The sequence below is a fragment of the Salmo salar genome, chromosome 09, assembly GCF_965601325.2.
Source record: "Salmo salar chromosome 09, fSalSal1, whole genome shotgun sequence".
NCBI classification, from domain to species: domain Eukaryota; kingdom Metazoa; phylum Chordata; class Actinopteri; order Salmoniformes; family Salmonidae; genus Salmo; species Salmo salar.
Window position 1 is genome coordinate 20,049,019 of NC_138299.1, and position 19,136 is coordinate 20,068,154.

The following is a 19,136-nucleotide window of genomic DNA, read 5'->3' on the forward strand; positions in this document are numbered from 1 at the left end:
CCATTGGTTTCCAATCTGTGTTCCGGGGTATTGTAGGTCGTCAGTGATTATTTTAGATGTTTTATAATAAATGAATTCATTCTAATAACAGTTGGGATTATTAATGTTATTATAAGCAATTTTATTTGACTTTTCACAATCAAAATTGTTTATAATAATAAAAATAGCCTTTTAATGTGTTACATTCATTTCTAAAAATTGACTGCTAAGATATGTTATGTAAAAACAAAATCTACGAATCCCCGAGCTTTTGATAGCGATTGTCCCCGGAACGGAACATTTTGGGAACCTCTGGTGTAGCCTAGATTTACAGCCATACGCGCAAGAGGAGTATACGTGAACCATATGCCAGGGGAGCAAACCTTTCTCTCGGCAGTAATTCGGTTATTTTTGCGTCTGTTGTGGTATTACTAAAGTAGGTACCTGCATTTAAGTTAATTGTACTGTAGCAAGAAGAATGGGCTGCGCAATATCAGGACTGGCACCGAAAACACTTGGAGAGACAAAAACGGAAGAAGATGTTGGGCATCTCAACGAGAAGCAAATCCAGATGATCAAAGAGTCCTGGAAAGTTATCCAGGAGGACATTGCGAAAGTTGGAATTATTATGTTCGTCAGGTGAGATGTTTGAATAATTTTGTTTTAGTTATTTGTAAGCAAGTTAGACATTTGCTTTATCAGACAGAACATTATCATTATACACATCTCGCTCATAGAAAGGCAAAACTCTTCAACACTATTGCGCTCAACTTGAAATAACAGATAAATACATTCCAGAAGTGATTGAATAAATTGGCTAGAACAAAGACAGTTTGACCGCAGGGACTGCATGCTACTGTAAGTGACTAATGCTACGTTTGTTATCATTCATGACGTATTTGTATTTATTATGGATCCCCATTAGCTGCTGACTCTTCCTTGTGTCCAGCAAAATTAAGGCAGTTATACAAAATTAAAAACATTACAATACATTCATTACAGAATTCACAACACACTATGTGTGTGCCCTCAGGCCCATACATGACTATAAATTAAAGAATATGCCAACTTCAAATTATTCAAACTGTATGTTTTTACACAGTAGTTATTTGTCTATGTGTGTTAATTATAGCTGCAATACGTATGATTTTGTGGAAACAGTAGGATCAAAATGTAGGATCAACACATAATTGTTATATTGTATGAGAATTAAGCCCATCATCCTAATAAAATGATGTCACTCCTTGTGCTGCCAAAAAGCTCTCAAGGCATTTTAGGGAGAGACATTATTTGGTCCACAACAGAGAGGAGTCTCAGGGCTCATTGATTGAATGTGACTGTGACATTGTGCCTAACCTCTGCTCACAAGCAAGCAACTGCACATAGTCCTATTCTTTAACCGCTGCCACATCCTTCTGCCTTGGGGCTTGGAGACTTTCATGAAGGGGTTGGAGGGTGTTGCCTCCCTCCGTCCCATCATCCAACATTACATCTCAATGTTGCATAACAAATATACAGCACCAGTCCTCTTCCCATCCATTGACAAACAAAGACATTCACAGCAAAGAAAATACATTGCAACGAGCACAATGGCCAGCCTTTGAAATGTAATAGCTTGCAGAGAGAGAAAAAACCATGAATATTGAGTGCACAATGCATTCCTAGTTTGGTGCTAATGTAGTCAGACATTATGGCTGTTAGTGGAGAGAGATGGAGAGAGAGAGACCACCAGGCACAGCACAGCAGATGGCTTCAAGCCCAATCAGGGCAATGTGTCCCTGGCCTGGAGGAGATCCAGAGAGTTGAAGAGATTGACCTTAGCGTGTTGGCCTGGGACCACTGGGGCCTTCCATGGTTTAAGGTCACTTCAAGGCCCCTAGAAACAAAGGCTGTCCTCAGGTTAACAGCATGCACATTCAATTAGACTAGCAGCACTGTGAAGACTCCACCTTTTTGCCCTCCTCTGCTCTGTGTACTACTAGAGCAAGAGCATCTCACCAGGGAATGTATTTTCTATAAGCTGACAGTGGAAATGTAATTGATGGACTATAGAGATCATGCTGTGTGTATGCTATGTGAGGAAATGTAAACTCTTCAATCAGAGGCGAGCCTTTGAAATACCTACTACATACGAGAGAGCAGGAATTAGAATTCCACTTCCACTTCAAACCCCTCAAGTACAGGGAATACACTGTAGATCAAAGTGTGGAGCTCTTCAACCATGGTTTTCTGTGTGTGGGAGAAAAAGAGACAAGGGTCATTTCCCCTGTGCTCTCACATCAGTGAGGTATGGTATGAATTACATTGTGCCTATAAAGTGAGAATGACATTCACAGTAAAGAATGTGTCCTCTAACAGCTTTGCCCGGAATAGGACTCATCTCGAAATCCACTTATCTTGACATCAATTTCACCTAGCCACAGAATTGTACAATTTATTCAGGTCTGCATTCAGTGCAGCATATGTCCAGAAAAGGATGTTTTTTTCTTCAGCATGTATTACTTTGCTTCCCTGTTCATACTTTGTCATTCACTGTTATTCTTTAAAGGTTCTAGTAATTGTGGCATAATTCCATATAGTTCATGTGTCAAATTAAGTCCCCGGATACGTATCACTTATAGTACAAGTTGTATTATCAGCCAAAATGCATAAAAAAGCATTCATTTTTAATGCAAGGAGAACATAGCCACCATTCAGAGAGACCTATTTTGAAATCACCTCACACACCTCTTCTCTGCTCCTATTCATTTATTTCAAGGGCCTTGTGTTTATGACAGTAGCAATGGACTGAGATACAACTGTGAGTGTAAATAAGGTTTTTCTCTCTCACACACAGAGGCAGTAAGGGGTGAAAATCAAAGTGTATGTGCAAAGCTCTTATACCTCACTTCACAAAATGATTGACTAGAGGGATGAGGGAAAACACAAAAAAGGAGGAGATGATTGGTTGATTACTATGAACATAATTAGCATTATAAAGCCAAGTAATTCATGCGTGGTTCCTTTAGATCCTACAGAGCTTTAATGGTATATACCATAAATGGTGATGTATACATTATGGAACTCACAGCAGGGTATGTGTTTACTGATTTCATGACTATATTTAAGGTAGACACCTCTGCTGGAAATGCTCCCTGATAGTATTGCAACATGAATTAAATCTCTTGTTAAAGGTCCAATGAAGCCATTTTTATCTCAATATAAAATAATTTCTGGGTAACAATTAAGTACCTTACTGTGATTGTTTTCAATTAAAATTGAAAAAAAAAAAATGTGCTTCTTAGCAAAGATTCATTTCTCAAGAAATACTTTTTACAGGACTGTCTGGGAGTGGTCTGAGTGGGGAAGGGGGAACTGAAAACTAGCTGTCATTGGCAGAGAAGTTTGGAACTTTCTTTCTTATTGCTCTGTTAACTAATTTACTGCATGGTGATGTCACCAGGCAGACCAAAACTCCAGCCCATCATAACAGGCAACAATTTCCGGTGGTCATTTCAAACAGCTCTTACACTAAAATGACATTATCATAATTTTCACAATTTGATAGTATTATTCCAACCTCATAGTGTGGAAATATATATAAAACACAGGAAAATCACGTTTTTGACTGCACGTGTAAAAAATGAAACAATTTACTAAGTCTGAATCAGGCCCAAAATGCATAAAATAAAATAGAAAATAGAAAAATTGTTTAAAAAACAATATATCGAACCATATCATGAAAGCAACAAAGTCTATGAGAAAGGCCATACATGAATGCGTCTGAAAGGGCAGGGGAACTCTGGGGACCGAATTATGACACCTTAAAGGGCAGGGGAACTGAATACAGGCAGCTCTATGAGGAGAAGGACAAGTGGGTTTACACCCCCTGTCACTGAGGGTTTTGATGTTGTGATTGCAGCCCATAGTAGGCCTATAGCAAAGCAGGCAAGGACTGAGGGTTAGAGAGCAGCCAGGACTGATAACTGCAAGGGGCTCAAACAAACAATCAGATCTCAGAGATTTTCTTAAAATCACTGTGTGGATGAGATGTGATGACTTTAAATGCCACCTTGAAGATATTTACAAGGATAGAGACAGGCATGGCTTAACTAGAGGACCATATCAACACTTACATTATAAAAAAAACATAGTGGATGACTTTCAAGACCTTATTTACAGCCTTGCTTGAACTCTGTTGCGTAGTCAGTGGGAGAATTTGGAGGACGGAGGGATGTTTGTGTGTGGGCATGAATACGTCAGTTTGGTTAAAGCAAACTTAATGAAGCTGGATCTTGTAGGCTCATGTCTGTTGTCTTGGTAACAGGTTATTTGAGACCCATCCAGAATGCAAGGATGTATTCTTCCTGTTCCGAGACGTGGAGGACCTTGAGATGTTACGGACCAGCCGGGAGCTGAGGTCACATGGACTACGGTCAGTTGCCACACCACAACACTGTACAACTCTCAAGTTCAATACACTACAGCCGGTGTACCACAAAGGGAATGGTATTTTTACATATCATATGTGAAAATCTCACAATGTACCATCACTGATTACATTGAAGCAAACTAATGTATGACATACTGTAGAGATTAAGTTTCCTATTTCAAAGATCTGTCAACACTGTTTGTGTCCCTATATGAGATTATCATTATCTGGCTAGCTATTATCAGGTCTGCTGCCAGTGAAGAACACACTTATCCTCCATATGCTGCTCCCAATGGTGTGTTTTCTCCATTCTGTTGTGTCACTGGGGTATGCTGAGCCTCTTAGTTTTTCTCCCCTCAAAAGGCCAATAAACCTAATTAAGCCTGAGGACTCCACTTAATCAAAGGTATGAAGGCTACAGTGGCATTACAGGAGACAGACAGGGATATGTACACTACATCTCCACACAGCCCTTCCGCGCTTATACTCCCAGGAAAAGGCCAAGTGCCCCTCAAATCACTTGCACAGGCATTAGTGCAAAATGTCCTCACCGGCCCCTAGAGCGAGTACACCCATTTATTATTTTGTGCATATTTATCTTTCTGCATAGACTCTCCCTAACATGCTCTTCGGCGTAAAAGACAGGCCTACGGGCAACAACGAAACCATGTTCAGTTTCAGGGTTTAATGTTGGAGAACATTTGTTGAAAGAGAGGATAAAAGATGACTAAATGAATTGGATCACATTAAGTGCCTGTTGTAGGATCAAATGATGGTGATAATCCAAGGTGTGCCTGTGGGCGTTCATAACCCGGCCTCCTTTCCTCTTAGAGTTATGTCCTTCGTTGAGAAAAGTGTGGCCAGACTGGACCAGCTGGAGAGATTAGAGGTTCTGGCTATGGAGCTAGGGATGAGCCATTACCATTACAACGCCCCACCCAAATACTACAGCGTAAGCCACACACACACTGATGATGCATCTTAAGCAAAGTTAGAGTTTGCATTTTTTTGTTGTTGTATACGTGTATACATTCCTATTCTGGTGTGATTTCTTTCCAGTATGTAGGAGCAGAATTCATCTGTGCTGTCCAACCCATTCTCAAAGAGAGATGGACCCCTGAGCTTGAGGAGGCATGGAAGGTACAGATTTCAGTCTTTCTTGGCGCCCCCTGTGATTTAATATGTGGGTGTCAATCACATGCTCTTCTAGTGATTCACCCAGTACAAATGTTCAGCAGAATGCGTTGAATTGGTATGATCATGTGTGTCACCAATTATTGTCCAAGAGGTCCCTTGGCTTTCTGCTGTGCCAGAGTTACTCACATCCAATGATTCATGTGAAGATGGAAATGATCCCCAGTGGATGAGATAGGTTGACTGACATGAACATTTCAATTAACCAGAAATGACCATATTGGGAAACCAGTGCATGGCTCTGTCACATCATGTAACCCTGCTTTACATAACTAACAAAGTATTATATCATACACTCTTATTAAATAAAATATCAGTTTCAGTACAATGTAAAACTACGCTGTGTGTGCTACTGTGTATGATGTGAATAATGTTTCGTTTTTTTGATTGTCACTGTGTTTTCAAATTAGTTTGATGGGTTACATGACTCTATGAAAACAATGGCTAATTTTACTGAGTGAACTAGCCTGGCTATTATAAATAAAATGAAATGAGTGAATGAAGCTCTGTGTTTAACCATAAATGTTCCATTGAAACGGTCTGTACTTGCCTCTAGTGGATTCATGGAGAACTACCCTTAACTCCAACCTTGTGCTTACCAGTCCTAAAAAACGTAAATGAGTTACCTCTGGTTCGTTCAGCCATTCCTATGGGGTAAATGAATGGGGAAGAATGGGGTTTAGGGATAAACGCCCAAAATAAGGTCTGAGGTTAACACAGGAGATCTTATACGTTTTGATCTATAAGATAATATCAGTCAGTTAACATGACCTTTATGAAGACTTTATGTGCTTGTTTTGAATGCATAAATGCTTAAAAATTGACGTTAGCTAATGAAGATGATCTCATAGAACAAAATGTACAAGATCTCCATAAGCCTGTGTTTACCACAGACCTTTTTTTCGGTCTTTATCCAACAACCAATTAATTTCCCCATAGGCTTTGACCAAGCCATGGCGGAGTTAGTGCCTGCATAAAGACACCATTACTATTGCTCTCTATTCCTTGGATCAAGTCCTGTGGTCAGGATAAACTCCTACTCATTATATATGTGGAGTGAGCAGTTTTTCCTGACCAGGAATATTCCTGGCTCTACTTATTTCGTAGTATAATGTATCCCTGGACTGCCCTAACCCTAGACTGGTACTTACAGCTGTAGCGCTAACCATAACCCTAGACTGGTACTTACAGCTGTAGCGCTAACCATAACCCTAGACTGGTACTTACAGCTGTAGCGCTAACCATAACCCTAGACTGGTACTTACAGCTGTAGCGCTAACCATAACCCAAGACTGGTACTTACAGCTGTAGCGCTAACCATAACCCAAGACTGGTACTTACAGCTGTAGCGCTAACCATAACCCAAGACTGGTACTTACAGCTGTAGCGCTAACCATAACCCAAGACTGGTACTTACAGCTGTAGCGCTAACCATAACCCAAGACTGGTACTTACAGCTGTAGCGCTAACCATAACCCTAGACTGGTACTTACAGCTGTAGCGCTAACCATAACCCTAGACTGGTACTTACAGCTGTAGCGCTAACCATAACGCAAGACTGGTACTTACAGCTGTAGCGCTAACCATAACCCAAGACTGGTACTTACAGCTGTAGCGCTAACCATAACCCTAGACTGGTACTTACAGCTGTAGCGCTAACCATAACCCAAGACTGGTACTTACAGCTGTAGCGCTAACCATAACCCTAGACTGGTACTTACAGCTGTAGCGCTAACCATAACCCAAGACTGGTACTTACAGCTGTAGCGCTAACCATAACCCTAGACTGGTACTTACAGCTGTAGCGCTAACCATAACCCAAGACTGGTACTTACAGCTGTAGCGCTAACCATAACCCAAGACTGGTACTTACAGCTGTAGCGCTAACCATAACCCTAGACTGGTACTTACAGCTGTAGCGCTAACCATAACCCAAGACTGGTACTTACAGCTGTAGCGCTAACCATAACCCTAAACATAATACTTTGTATTCAGGCCACAAAGTGAATTGCTTAGCCACATTTTTTGCAGTATTACTTTAGGGCCTTGTTGCGAACAAGATGCATGTTTTGGAATCTTTTATTCTGTACAGGTATCGTTCTTTTCACTCTGTCAATTAGGTTAGTATTGTGGAGAAACTACAATGTTGTTGATCCATCCTCAGTTTTATCCTATCAGAGTCATTAAACTCTAACTGTTTTAATGTCACCATTAGCCTCATGGTGAAATCCCTGAGCTGTTTCGTTCCTCTCTGGCAACTGAGTTAGGAAGGACGCCTGTATCTTTGTAGTGACTGGGTGTATTGATACAACATCCAAAGTGTAATTAATAACTCCATCTTTTTTTTTTTTACCCATCTTCCAATAGGCTGCCCTTCTTTGCAAGGCATTGGAAAACTTCCCTGGTCTTTGTGGTTCAAATCCAGTGCTCGACTGAGGGACCTTACAGATAATTAATTATATGTGTGGGGTACAAAGATGAGGTAGTCATTAAAAAAGATTTTTAAACACCATTGTTGCACACAGAGTCAGTCCATGCAACTTGTGACTTGTTAAGCACATTTTTACTCCCGAACTTGCCATATCAAAGAGATGGAATACTTATTGACTGACTCAAGACGTTTCAGATTTTCTTTTTTTTATTAATTTGCAAAAATTTCAAAAAACATAATTCCGCTTTAACATTATGGGGTATTGTAGGCCATTGACAAAAGCATCTCAATCTAATCCATTTTTAAAATCAGGCTGTAACAACAAAATATGGGAAAAGTCAAAGGGTGGTATGACTACTTTCTGATGGCACTGTATAAGGGTGGGAATACTTTGGAACAGATCTCCAAAATTAATAAAATCCCCAGTTGGGGGAACCCTGCATTCAGACACCTTGATTCGAATTCTACATTATTACAGGTATCCTCATAATTCCTTGTGTATTGTGTTTGTGAACCAGACCCTGTTCCTGTACCTGAGCAGGCTTATGAAGCAGGGCTACCAGGAGGAGACAAACAGACATAACCATGAGGCAGCATCCCGCAAGGAAAGGCCAGAGAAGAGGAACACACCCAGATGAGAGGCCTGGCTATGCTGGCCTTCACCCAGAGACTGTTGAGCATAGCACAAAAATGTGGCACGTGGCTTTTAGCTGTGTATATAGTGTATTTATCGCTTACAGTATTCATTTTCTACATACAGTTGAAGTTGGAAGTTTACATACACTTCGGTTGGAGCAAGTTGGTTAGGACATCTACTTTGTGCATGACAAGTAATTTTTCCAACAATTGTTTACAGATTATTTCACTTATAATTCACTGTATCACAATTCCAGTGGGTCAGAAGTTTACATACACTAAGTTGACTGTGCCTTTAAACAGCTTGGGAAAAAACAGAAAATGATGTCATGGCTTTAGAAGCTTCTGATAGGCTAATTGACATCATTTGAGTCAATTGGAGGTGTACCTCTGGATGTATTTCAAGGCCTACCTTCAAACTCAGTGCCTCTTTGCTTGACATCATGGGAAAATCAAAAGAAATCAGCCAAGACCTCAGAAAACAAAATGTAGACCTCCACAAGTCGTGTTCATCCTTGGGAGCAATTTCCAAACACCTGAAGGTACCACGTTCATCTGTACAAACAATAGTGCGCAAGTATAAACACCAAGGGACCACGCAGCCATCATACCGCTCAGGAAGGAGATGCGTTCTGTCTCCTAGAGATGAACGTACTTTGGTGCGAAAAGTGCAAATCAATCCCAGAACAGCAGCAAAGGCCCATGTGAAGATGCTGGAGGAAGCAGGTACAAAAGTATCTATATCCACAGTAAAACGAGTCCTATATCGACATAACCTGAAAGGCCCCTCAGAAAGGAAGGAGCCACTGCTCAAAAACCGCCATAAAAAAGCCAGACTACGGTTTAAAACTGCACATGGGGACAAAGATCGTACTTTTTGGAGAAATTTCATCTGGTCTGATGAAACAAAATTAGAACTGTTTGGCCATAATGACCATCTTTATGTTTGGAGGAAAAAGGGGGAGGCTTGCAAGGAAAATTATGTGGATATATTGAAGCAACATCTCAAGACATCAGTTAGGCAGTAAAAGCTTGGTTGCAAATGGGTCTTCCAAATGGACAATGACCCCAAGCTTACTTCCAAAGTTGTGGCAAAATGGCTTAAGGACAACAAAGTCAAAGGTGTGGCCATCACAAAGCCCTGACCTCAATTCTATAGACAATTTGTGGGCAGAACTGAAAAAGTGTGCACGAGCAAGGAGGCCTACAAACCTGACTCAGTTACACCAGCTCTATCAGGAGGAATGGGCCAAAATTCACCCAACTTATTGTGGGAAGCTTGTGGAAGGCTACCCCAAACATTTGACACAAGTTAAACAATTTAAAGGCAATGCTACCAAATACTAATTGAGTGTATGTAAACTTCTGACCCACTGGGAATGTGATGAAAGAAATAAAAGTTTAAATAAATAATTCTGTTATTCTGACATTTCACATTCTTAAAATAAAGTGGTGATCCTAACTGACCTAAGACATGGAAATTTTACTAGGATTAAATGTCAGGAATTGTGAAAAACTGAGTTTAAATGTATTTGGCTAAGGTGTATGTAAACTTCCGACTTGAACTGTAGCTCATGTTATCAGGCATAGTGTAATCAGCCTACAATGTAAAGTTAAACAGCGTATTCATTATTTCAACAAACCGCTGCCAGATTGTTATTTATTAAAACAATGCACTTTATTTCTCATTTTACAGTAACAATTTGTATTCCTCAATGACATTGTGATAAACGATGACATCAGTCATCTGACGTGTGTTAAAAGCTGCAGCTGTGTGTCATTCACTGGAAAGTAATTATAATCCTTAATGATAATTATCATGGTTAGGTTTACACCCAGTAAGGAAAACCAAGCCTGTTGATTAAAAACTAAATTGATCAAGTATAAGGCTCTGTCTGTATCCATAAATCAAATATGCCTTTCAGCTACCAGTAAATATACTATATTATTCAGAAGTTTCTAAATACTTTTCCCCCTCACTCAATCTTCCATCACATGGCAAATACATCCTACAAATTACGAGGCTGCAGCTTTTCTGCATTTGAATTGATAATACAACTGTACACATTTCAAAAGTACAATGTGTCAGCTAACTTTTGGATCCTCTCTTTACAGCTTACAACTATGAATTTACCACCTTCATTAAGTGGACAAATGAGTGACGAACAACTAATTGGACCAATAAGGAACTCACCCATTTAATAATTTCTTCTTAAGTAAAAATAAAAACAATTCTGTATCTCACTTTCCACCATAAAATATAATAATCTAACATTTTCCAAATGGCAAAAAAAAACATTCAGTCCCAACCCTAACTATGAGCTTCACTCATAGTATATAGTTAATCATCTATCCATAAACGGTTAAGACAAGGTCCAGTTGGAAAGTAAATCAGAACTTTAGTGAACATGTAATCAAATTGATGCATGCAAACCGAGCTGACTAAATGGGTAGTAGATCAAATGAAAAAACGATTTGAAAGGCATTTTATCAACGCGCTCCATCCTTTCCGTGACTACATAAACGATGCAGCTCTCGGTGTAACTTGGATCCAGACCAGAGATGTTGACATGGGGGTGGGGGGGTTGATCTAAAAAGGCAGCTCACTTATAGTGTCCTCTCTGAGTGTTAAACTCCTCAGCTTTCTCTTCATCCCTATAGACCGATGCCATTCACTGGCCAGGGATGAGACATTGCTGTGTAAACAATGGCATGATGTCAAAGCAGTCCCCAGGTGGAAGATTGTGGGCCGCAGCCAGCAGCAGGAAGTAGAAATGATAGTTGGAGCTCCTTGGAGGTGGTACAGGCCAGTCTGGGTTCCCCCAGTATGCTATGAAAGAGTCTGTTGCTCATTGGGTGGCTTTGGTTTTCTTGTTTTTGCTTTTCTTATCTTTCTTTTTAAGGCCGTCCATATGTGCTCTCAGGAGGTTAGAGTATGCCTGACAAGTTGAAAAGAGAGAGAACAGACAAGAGGAGTTTGTCAAGAGGAACATGTTTAAATGATTTGCTAAATCATTTTTAGCATTACATAGATCTAGTCAAACAAGACAATGAGCATTCAGTGCTCCAGTGATGCATTTGTTACGAAAACCATACCAATGTCAGTACCTACCATCTGGAACTTGATTACTTCTTTGGTGCTAACCTGGAGATAAAAGGAAAACTTTGATTAGCACTACTGTCTGCAAGGTATAGCAAATCATATGGATTTATTTCAACAGCTAAGTCAGCGTTCAACACCATAGTACCCTCAAAGCTCATCACTAAGCTAAGGATCCTGGGACTAAACACCTCCCTCTGCAACTGGATCCTGGACTTCCTGACGGGCTGCCACCAGGTGTGAGGGTAGGTAGCAACACATCTGCCACGCTGATCCTCAACACTGGAGCTCCCCCAGGGGTGTGTGCTCAATCCCCTCCTGTACTCCCTGTTCACACACGACTGCATGGCCAGGCACGACTCCAACACCATCATTAAGTTTGCAGACGACACAACAGTGGCTGCTTGCCATCCAGGACCTCTACACCAGGCGGTGTCAGAGGAAGGCCCTAAAAATTGTCAAAGACCCCAGCCACCACAGTCATAGACTGTTCCCTCTACTACCGCATGGCAAGCGGTACCGGAGTGCCAAGTCTAGGACAAAAAGGCTTCTCAACAGTTTTTACCCCCAAGCCATGAGACTCCTGAACACGTAATCAAATGGCTACCCGGACTATTTGCATTGTATGGCCCCCCCATCCCCTCTTTTTACGCTGCTGCTACTCTCTGTGTATCATATATGCATAGTCACTTTAACTATACATTCATGTACATACTACCTAAAATTGGGCCGACCAACCAGTGCTCCCACACATTGGCTAACCGGGCTATCTGTATTGTGTCCCACCCACCACCCGCCAACCCCTCTTTTACGCTACTGCTACTCTGTTCATCATATATGCATAGTCACTTTAACCATACCTACATGTACATCCTACCTCAATCAGCCTGACTAACCGGTGTCTGTATGTAGCCTCGCTACTATATATAGCCTGTCTTTTTACTGTTGTTTTATTTCTTTACCTACCTATTGTTCACCTAATACCTTTTTTGCACTATTGGTTAGAGCCTGTAAGTAAGCATTTCCCTGTAAGGTCTACAACGGTTGTATTCGGCGCACGTGACAAATAAACTTTGATTTGATGTCAGAACACCCAAGAGCAATGGACAACATCTGATTACTAAGTAGACAGAATAGATCCCAACCCTACGCTTGCTTACAGCTGCACTGGGATCGGATAGGCTTCCTGTTTAAATTAAGCCACCGCAGATCCGGCTCGGAAAACGCACCTCAACCCAGGGATGTTAAATTGCATTGCGCTCAGAATTTTTACGTTTTTTAAGTGCTAGTTTAAGCAAACTGCTGTTTTCGTCCTCATGCTAGCTAGCAGTAGCCACAGCAACCATTATGGAATGGCACGTCGCTTTGAACAACAAAGGAGCTGATTGGCTGACACTGCCGTTACAAAATGGCTGTGGCTTATGCAACCGAGCATGAGGACGAAAAGGGAAGTTTACTGAAAAACAAGCAAACTCGCACCGGTTCCGCAGTGTCTTAATCTAAACATGAAGTCTGTCCGACCCCAGTGCAGCTGTACACAAGCGTGGAGTCGGAATCTAGTCTGGCTAAATACTAAGTAGAGATGTATGGACTAATTGCCTGACTAGGTAATAAAAATATTTTAATTCTAAATATCAACCAAACCATCATAAATCACTTCATTGCCACATGATGTTGTTTACTTACCACTGTGCTGATTTTCTTCTTGCCGTCTGACGCTCTGAGTAGACACTTGTTGTCTGCTGGTTCATAACTCTCTGGGTGGCCTTTTCTGGGGACTGGTTTTGTTCTCCCATCATCTGTAAAGTTTGTGACAACAAACTACAGGTCAACAGGATTACTCACTGTAGTTGGACTGATCCTACAGCCTGGAAGATAGAGTCACAAAAAAAAATGGAAGATCACAGAAAAATAAATATTACACAATTAAAACATTCGCGCTGAGAAAAGCACCAGGGATGGACAGCTTTCCCCATAGAATTGCATTTTATATTTTGGGACAAAGTAGCGCCTCTATTTACTTAAATAACAACTTATGTCACTCAATTCAGTGCTTCCTAGGTCCATGTATCAAACAGCAAACTGTCAAACAAATCTCACAAGAATGGTCCAAACACACCAAGACAGTCGTGAAGAGGGCATGACAAAGCCTATTCCCCCTCAGGAGACTGAAAAGATTTGTCATGGGCCCCCAGATCCTCAAAAGGTTCTACAGCTGCACCATCGAGAGCACCCTTAAAGGTTGCATCACCGCCTGGTATGGCAACTGCTCGGCATCTGACCGTAAGGCGCTACAGAGGGTAGTGCGAAAGCTTCCTGTCATCCTGGACCTATATAATAGGCGGTGTCAGAGGAAAGCCCATAAAATTGTCAAAGACTCCAGTCACCCAAGTTATAGACTTTTCTCTGCTACCGCACGGCAAGCAGTACCAGAGCACCAAGTCTAGGACCAAAAGGCTCCTCAACAGCTTCTACCCCCAAGCCATTAGACTGCTGAACAATTCATAAAAATCACCACCGGACAATTTACATTGACACCCCCCCCCCCCCCCTCTTGTAAACTGCTGCTACTCGCTGTTTGTTTGTTACCTACGCATAGTCACTTCACCCCCACCTACATGTACAGATTACCTCAACTAGCCTGTTCCCCTGCACACTGACTTGGTACCACCTGTATATAGCCTCGTTATTGTGTTACTTTTTATTATTACTTTTTATTTTATCCTACTTGGTAAATACTTTCTTCTTCTAGAACTGCACTGTTGGTTAAAGGCTTGTAAGTAAGCATTTCATGGTAAAGTCTACACTTGTTGTATTCGGCGCATGTGGCAAATAAAGTTTGATTTGATTTAAAGAGGAACATATTGAAGATATCCATGCTCATCCCCAAAGGATGGAGCTAAGAAAATTAACACCTTCTTAGTTAAGAACACTATAATATGGAAGAAAATGAAACAGATTGTACAAAGAACCAATATTACTCCCTAAAAACACACCACTATGGAACAAGCCTTAGATAGCTTTTCAGAATTCACTGATAAATTGACTCGCATGGAAAACTAGAGGCATAGAAACCGTAAATGACGTGGTATAAGTAAAGAAATATTTTCATGCCAGAATTAAAAAGCAATTTTGGACTGACCAATGTAGACATTTTCAAATGTACTGTATGCAACTTAAAAGTTTTATTTCACATAAGCTTTCAGGTGAAAATTTGGACATCAGAGCAAAATTGAGGGAATCCTATTTGAATCAGAAAAAGATACTTTAGAGGAAAAAAAGTGAACTATTGGAACCAACAATATTGTCCAAACCATTGGGTGTCACATATTGAAGAAGCTATTATTTAAATACCGAAAGTTAAATGATACTCTAACGTTAAGAGAATGGATGAATCAAATGCTTTATTATTTAAATATTGAAAAGAATCTGGCAACAAACAGAAACATAACACAATTTAAAGTCATATGCGGTAGTCTTAAAAGTATTAGAAACAACATTGGGTGTGGATACGTTGGGGACATTTGGGTCTGAGCATATGTGATGTTATTCATCTAGGTGGAAAGGTATTACGACTGTCCCCGACTAACAAAGAAATAGTGTGACCGAAAGCCGTCTGTTCTTTCGACCAATTGATTGGTAGAAATGTTTTACCGTGTATTTTTCCATATATAGACACACCCTATGTGTTTTAATGAAATCAAATATACACTTGTCTGATGCATTTTGATGAAATACACCACAAATGACTCAAGAGGGAGCCAGAGATCAAGATAACCAGAAGCGAAAAACCTTAACCTGACCCCGACTATTCTCCTTCAGGTCCTACTGGCTTTCGCAGCCGTTATGCTCCTGAAGATGCCGGTAATAGGCTACACAAGGGGTCGGTAACCTTTCTCATGTGGAATGCCAATTTATCTTACAAATTCTACCGATCTGTGTCCCAGTTATGGTTTTCTTAAACATATTTTCATGGAACAGTTTCATTTAATTTATAATAACGTCTTCGTATCTAAAAATCATTGTCATGTGGTTAATCAAAATTCTATCCAAACCTAAATAAAAAATAAACCCAAAAAGTAACTTATATTGCCAACTTTGTAAAAAATAGCCTACACAAAGCAACAAATAAAAAGGATAGAAAATATCCTAATAAAAATAAATATTGGCTAAACATGGCCTTTCTGCAACGTACTTGAAACATTGTATCAACTATCAACTTGGGTCCAGCCAGAAGTTCAGCTAGCAAACTTGCAATTTATAAAATGTTCTGGGCCCTCAGAGTTTCCCGTGCAAGTGAGCTCTGGAAAGATTTTTCAAATACATTGAGGAACTATTGTCATTCTCAATGCATGTAAAAACAGACTTTGTTTGCTTGCTGTTTGAGGTGAAGAAAACATTACTTTGGTCACCACAGTTTGGGTGAGGAGCTGACCTGGAGTGGGTGCTCAATGGTGGGCGGATCTGCAGTGCCAAGAGCATCAGGACGGAACCAGACTCTGACAGGCTGTATCATGGTTATGGAAGCTTGGGCTCCCTCATTGATGACCTTCCACTGCAGAGGAGAATTGTCAGTGCAGGCAAATGGAAGAACAAGCTTCCCTGGGAGAGGTCAAGCCTCCCTTCCACAGTGAACATCCAGCCATGCAGTAGCTCTAACGGAAAATCCTCTGATCAGGTTGGTCATAGTTGACGCCAAGGTTACATCAAGCAAAAGTCTGCTGATGACACTTTGCTACATAAAAAAAGCTAAATGATAGACAAGTGTCATTCGAGAAAAATAAATATCAAGACATGCTCTCTCTAGGCTATAGGTACATTAATGTTATTTCCATAGTGGCACCATAATTACATGGAATAAGGTGCAAATAGAATCAGGTTTGTGACCACCCAAAGTGAAAATCTGTCAAATATTAGTTTGCAGGAACCTGAAAGTTCACTGAAACAATAACAGGCAGTATACTAGATATTGACAAAAGCTTGTGTTGGGACTATATGGAGTTGTATCCATAACTATTTGTTTGATGGCTGATTTGGGCAATTCCACGTAGAGGAATTATGTTTTGACTCCGATTTGTCACTTTAAAGGGAAGGTAGCATACACTTAACCACATGTAACATGGATTTGCATTAGTATACTCATCAAAAGTCTCAATGCAAAGTTGCACCTAATTTTTCAAGTTATTACATAAAACCGATCAGAATGCTGAGAACATGTGGTATGAAATGTATGCATTCACTACTGTAAGTCGCTCTGGATAAGAGCGTCTGCTAAATGACTAAAATGTAAAATGTAAAGAAGCTCCACAGCTCATTAGTGGTGGTGCGTTAAGCCAATCAGAAATACTATCAGATCCCCAAATGGGCACATTTATATGCCTACATTTGCACACAGGCCAGGTACCATACCTCTATGCGTAATCAGTGCGAATCCTTACTCAACATTAATTGACATAACTTGTAAATGTAATGAACCAGAACTGGTTTCTCACAAGTGTAGCAATAGGTTGTGCGCTCTGAAAACAACGTGTCCACTCTGACAACGATAATGGTAAAAGACAGGAATAATAATATATTGAATGTATTAACAGAAATTACCATAACCAAACAAAAACTGTAGATAAGAAATTAACGGGAAATATAGGCTATTACTGATGATATGTAATGGTGAATTGATACACTAACAATCAAGGCAACCAATTCACACAATTAAATTATGAAACAATGAACGTGCACAAATTGGCAGTAGAGTGCATTCTGGAGCGAGACATGCATTTTACCCTCACAGACCTTGTTGGCCTCCGCAATGGATTAGCCTCGGCCTCCGCAATGGATTAGCCTCGGCCTCCGCAATGGATTAGCCTCGGCCTCCGCAATGGATTAGCCTCGGCCTCCGCAATGGATTAGCCTCGGCCTCCGCAATGGATTAGCCTCGGCCTCCGCAATGGATTAGCCTCGGCCTCCGCAATGGATTAGCCTCGGCCTCCGCAATGGATTAGTTCACTGAGATGGGCGCGAATCAGACAGGCGTCTCGTGCCATAAAAAAAATATATATATTTGTTACTGCTCGAGTAAAAAAAAAAATCTCAGGTCGACCAACAGCCAAACAATAGACAATAGGGTCAGCACTACAAAGGTATGCATGTTAAATACGCACTATCAGAATCGCTACGCCATTTCATGGTTGCTAAAATTCTAATAGTTTGCGTGACCAAACAAGCAAGTATAGTGTAGAGTATCATTTTACTGTCTAAACAGCTCTGAAATATATTTTCCATAATCAAAAATATTGTATTTTCAGCTGTTTTGAAGCTGGTGTACAAAACTGAAAGGAAGAGGCAAAAATGTAACTTAACGGGAAGCAAAGAAATAGTACACACAACATATCTACCGTTTCTAAGAGACTTGCGTTCAATGAGAATGATAACGTTAGTACCATAACTCAGACTTCTATGTGAATTTAGTGGGGGTCGCCAAAAAAGTTACATATTGCTGCTTTAAGATGTTTGTTTTTGTCTATGCGTGTTTGCTTGTAAAATAAACTGCAAAAAGTAAAATAAAATGTATAAATAAATAAACTCACCGTAAATGTAAACCTCTGCGGTTGAGCTCAAAAGAGGATATAGGCCAAATATGAGCATTTCCTTGAAGAACTGAAGGATAAACTCGGCCACCAAAAAAGTAACAGCTGACAAGATCTGAGAACTTACATTTCTTTAACGTGATGGCAACACTGCCTGAGGTCCTGCATTTCTGGAACAGCCGTGTCAGCTCCGTCAAAAACTAGAGGAAAATAATCAGATGTAATTTAGGTTTGTTAACGTTAACAGTGACATAATCTGTGTTGGTAGCTTGTTACGTTAATACTAGCCAGCTGGCTAATGAGCTAACGTTAGCTACCTAACTCGCCGACATATATCCGTGTGTGTAACGTTAGATATATTTATTTCGAACTCCCTCTACTACCTAGCTATCTTGATAGCTACTCCTAACTAAAAACGTGTCCAGTATTTCTTATTATATAAAGCTGACCACAGAAGCAATCTAAACTAATAGTTAGCAAATGCTAGCTAGTGGCTATAGCGGTAGAGCAAGCTAGCAGGCAGACGTGGTTTATATTCCACTATGCCAATGCACAATACTTATCAAATTAAACCAGTCTTCTAATAATGACAGAATCTAGCTAAGATGTAATACATTAGTCGATGGCGCTTTCTATCATACCGAGTCGTTTTCAAGTAGTACCATGATTCCCACTGCAAGTCTGTAGCTTCAGCTAGCTGGCTAGCCCGTCAGAAGCACACGTACTATAACATGAAACTCTGCCCCGTGACCTTTCAACTTACAAAGTACACGCTGAATAATGTACTTTACTGCCATCTAC

General features: G+C 40.4%; 2 protein-coding genes across 3 annotated transcripts; one reads left to right on the forward strand and one right to left on the reverse strand.

Annotated features, from left to right (window-relative positions):
• The first annotated feature begins 61 nt into the window (after positions 1–61).
• Positions 62–10,905, forward strand: LOC106610863 (neuroglobin). Its single transcript, XM_014210507.3, has 5 exons — positions 62–618; positions 4,286–4,393; positions 5,222–5,342; positions 5,450–5,530; positions 8,534–10,905. Exons 1-5 carry the CDS (start codon positions 458–460, stop codon positions 8,651–8,653), a joined length of 591 nt encoding a protein of 196 aa, XP_014065982.2. The 5' UTR covers positions 62–457; the 3' UTR covers positions 8,654–10,905.
• Positions 10,298–19,116, reverse strand: LOC106610862 (signal recognition particle 14 kDa protein). Of its 2 annotated transcripts, none has more exons than XM_014210505.3 (5): positions 18,977–19,116; positions 18,463–18,535; positions 13,438–13,550; positions 11,764–11,796; positions 10,298–11,590 (listed from the first exon to the last, which is right to left on the reverse strand). In XM_014210505.3, the coding sequence occupies exons 1-5, from the start codon at positions 18,998–19,000 to the stop codon at positions 11,501–11,503; spliced, it is 333 nt and encodes a 110-aa protein (XP_014065980.1). In that variant the 5' UTR covers positions 19,001–19,116; the 3' UTR covers positions 10,298–11,500. The 2 variants fall into 2 exon arrangements, with proteins under 2 accessions (XP_014065980.1, XP_014065981.1); XM_014210506.3 differs by having other exon boundaries at positions 18,998–19,077.
• Between the last annotated feature and the right edge of the window lie 20 nt (positions 19,117–19,136).

What these genes read in the sequence shown, in the direction of transcription:
- LOC106610863 (XM_014210507.3), top strand. Translation starts at nt 458, where the DNA reads ATGGGCTGCGCAATATCAGGACTGGCACCGAAAACACTTGGAGAGACA. An exon ending in GGAATTATTATGTTCGTCAG is followed by an intron (nt 619 to 4,285) that starts GTGAGATGTTTG and finishes TCTTGGTAACAG; the next exon opens with GTTATTTGAGACCCATCCAG. An exon ending in AGCTTGAGGAGGCATGGAAG is followed by an intron (nt 5,531 to 8,533) that starts GTACAGATTTCA and finishes TTTGTGAACCAG; the next exon opens with ACCCTGTTCCTGTACCTGAG.
- LOC106610862 (XM_014210505.3), bottom strand. Translation starts at nt 19,000, where the DNA reads ATGGTACTACTTGAAAACGACTCG. An exon ending in TACTACTTGAAAACGACTCG is followed by an intron (nt 18,536 to 18,976) that starts GTATGATAGAAA and finishes ATTTTCCTCTAG; the next exon opens with TTTTTGACGGAGCTGACACG. An exon ending in AAGTAATCAAGTTCCAGATG is followed by an intron (nt 11,591 to 11,763) that starts GTAGGTACTGAC and finishes TCAACTTGTCAG; the next exon opens with GCATACTCTAACCTCCTGAG.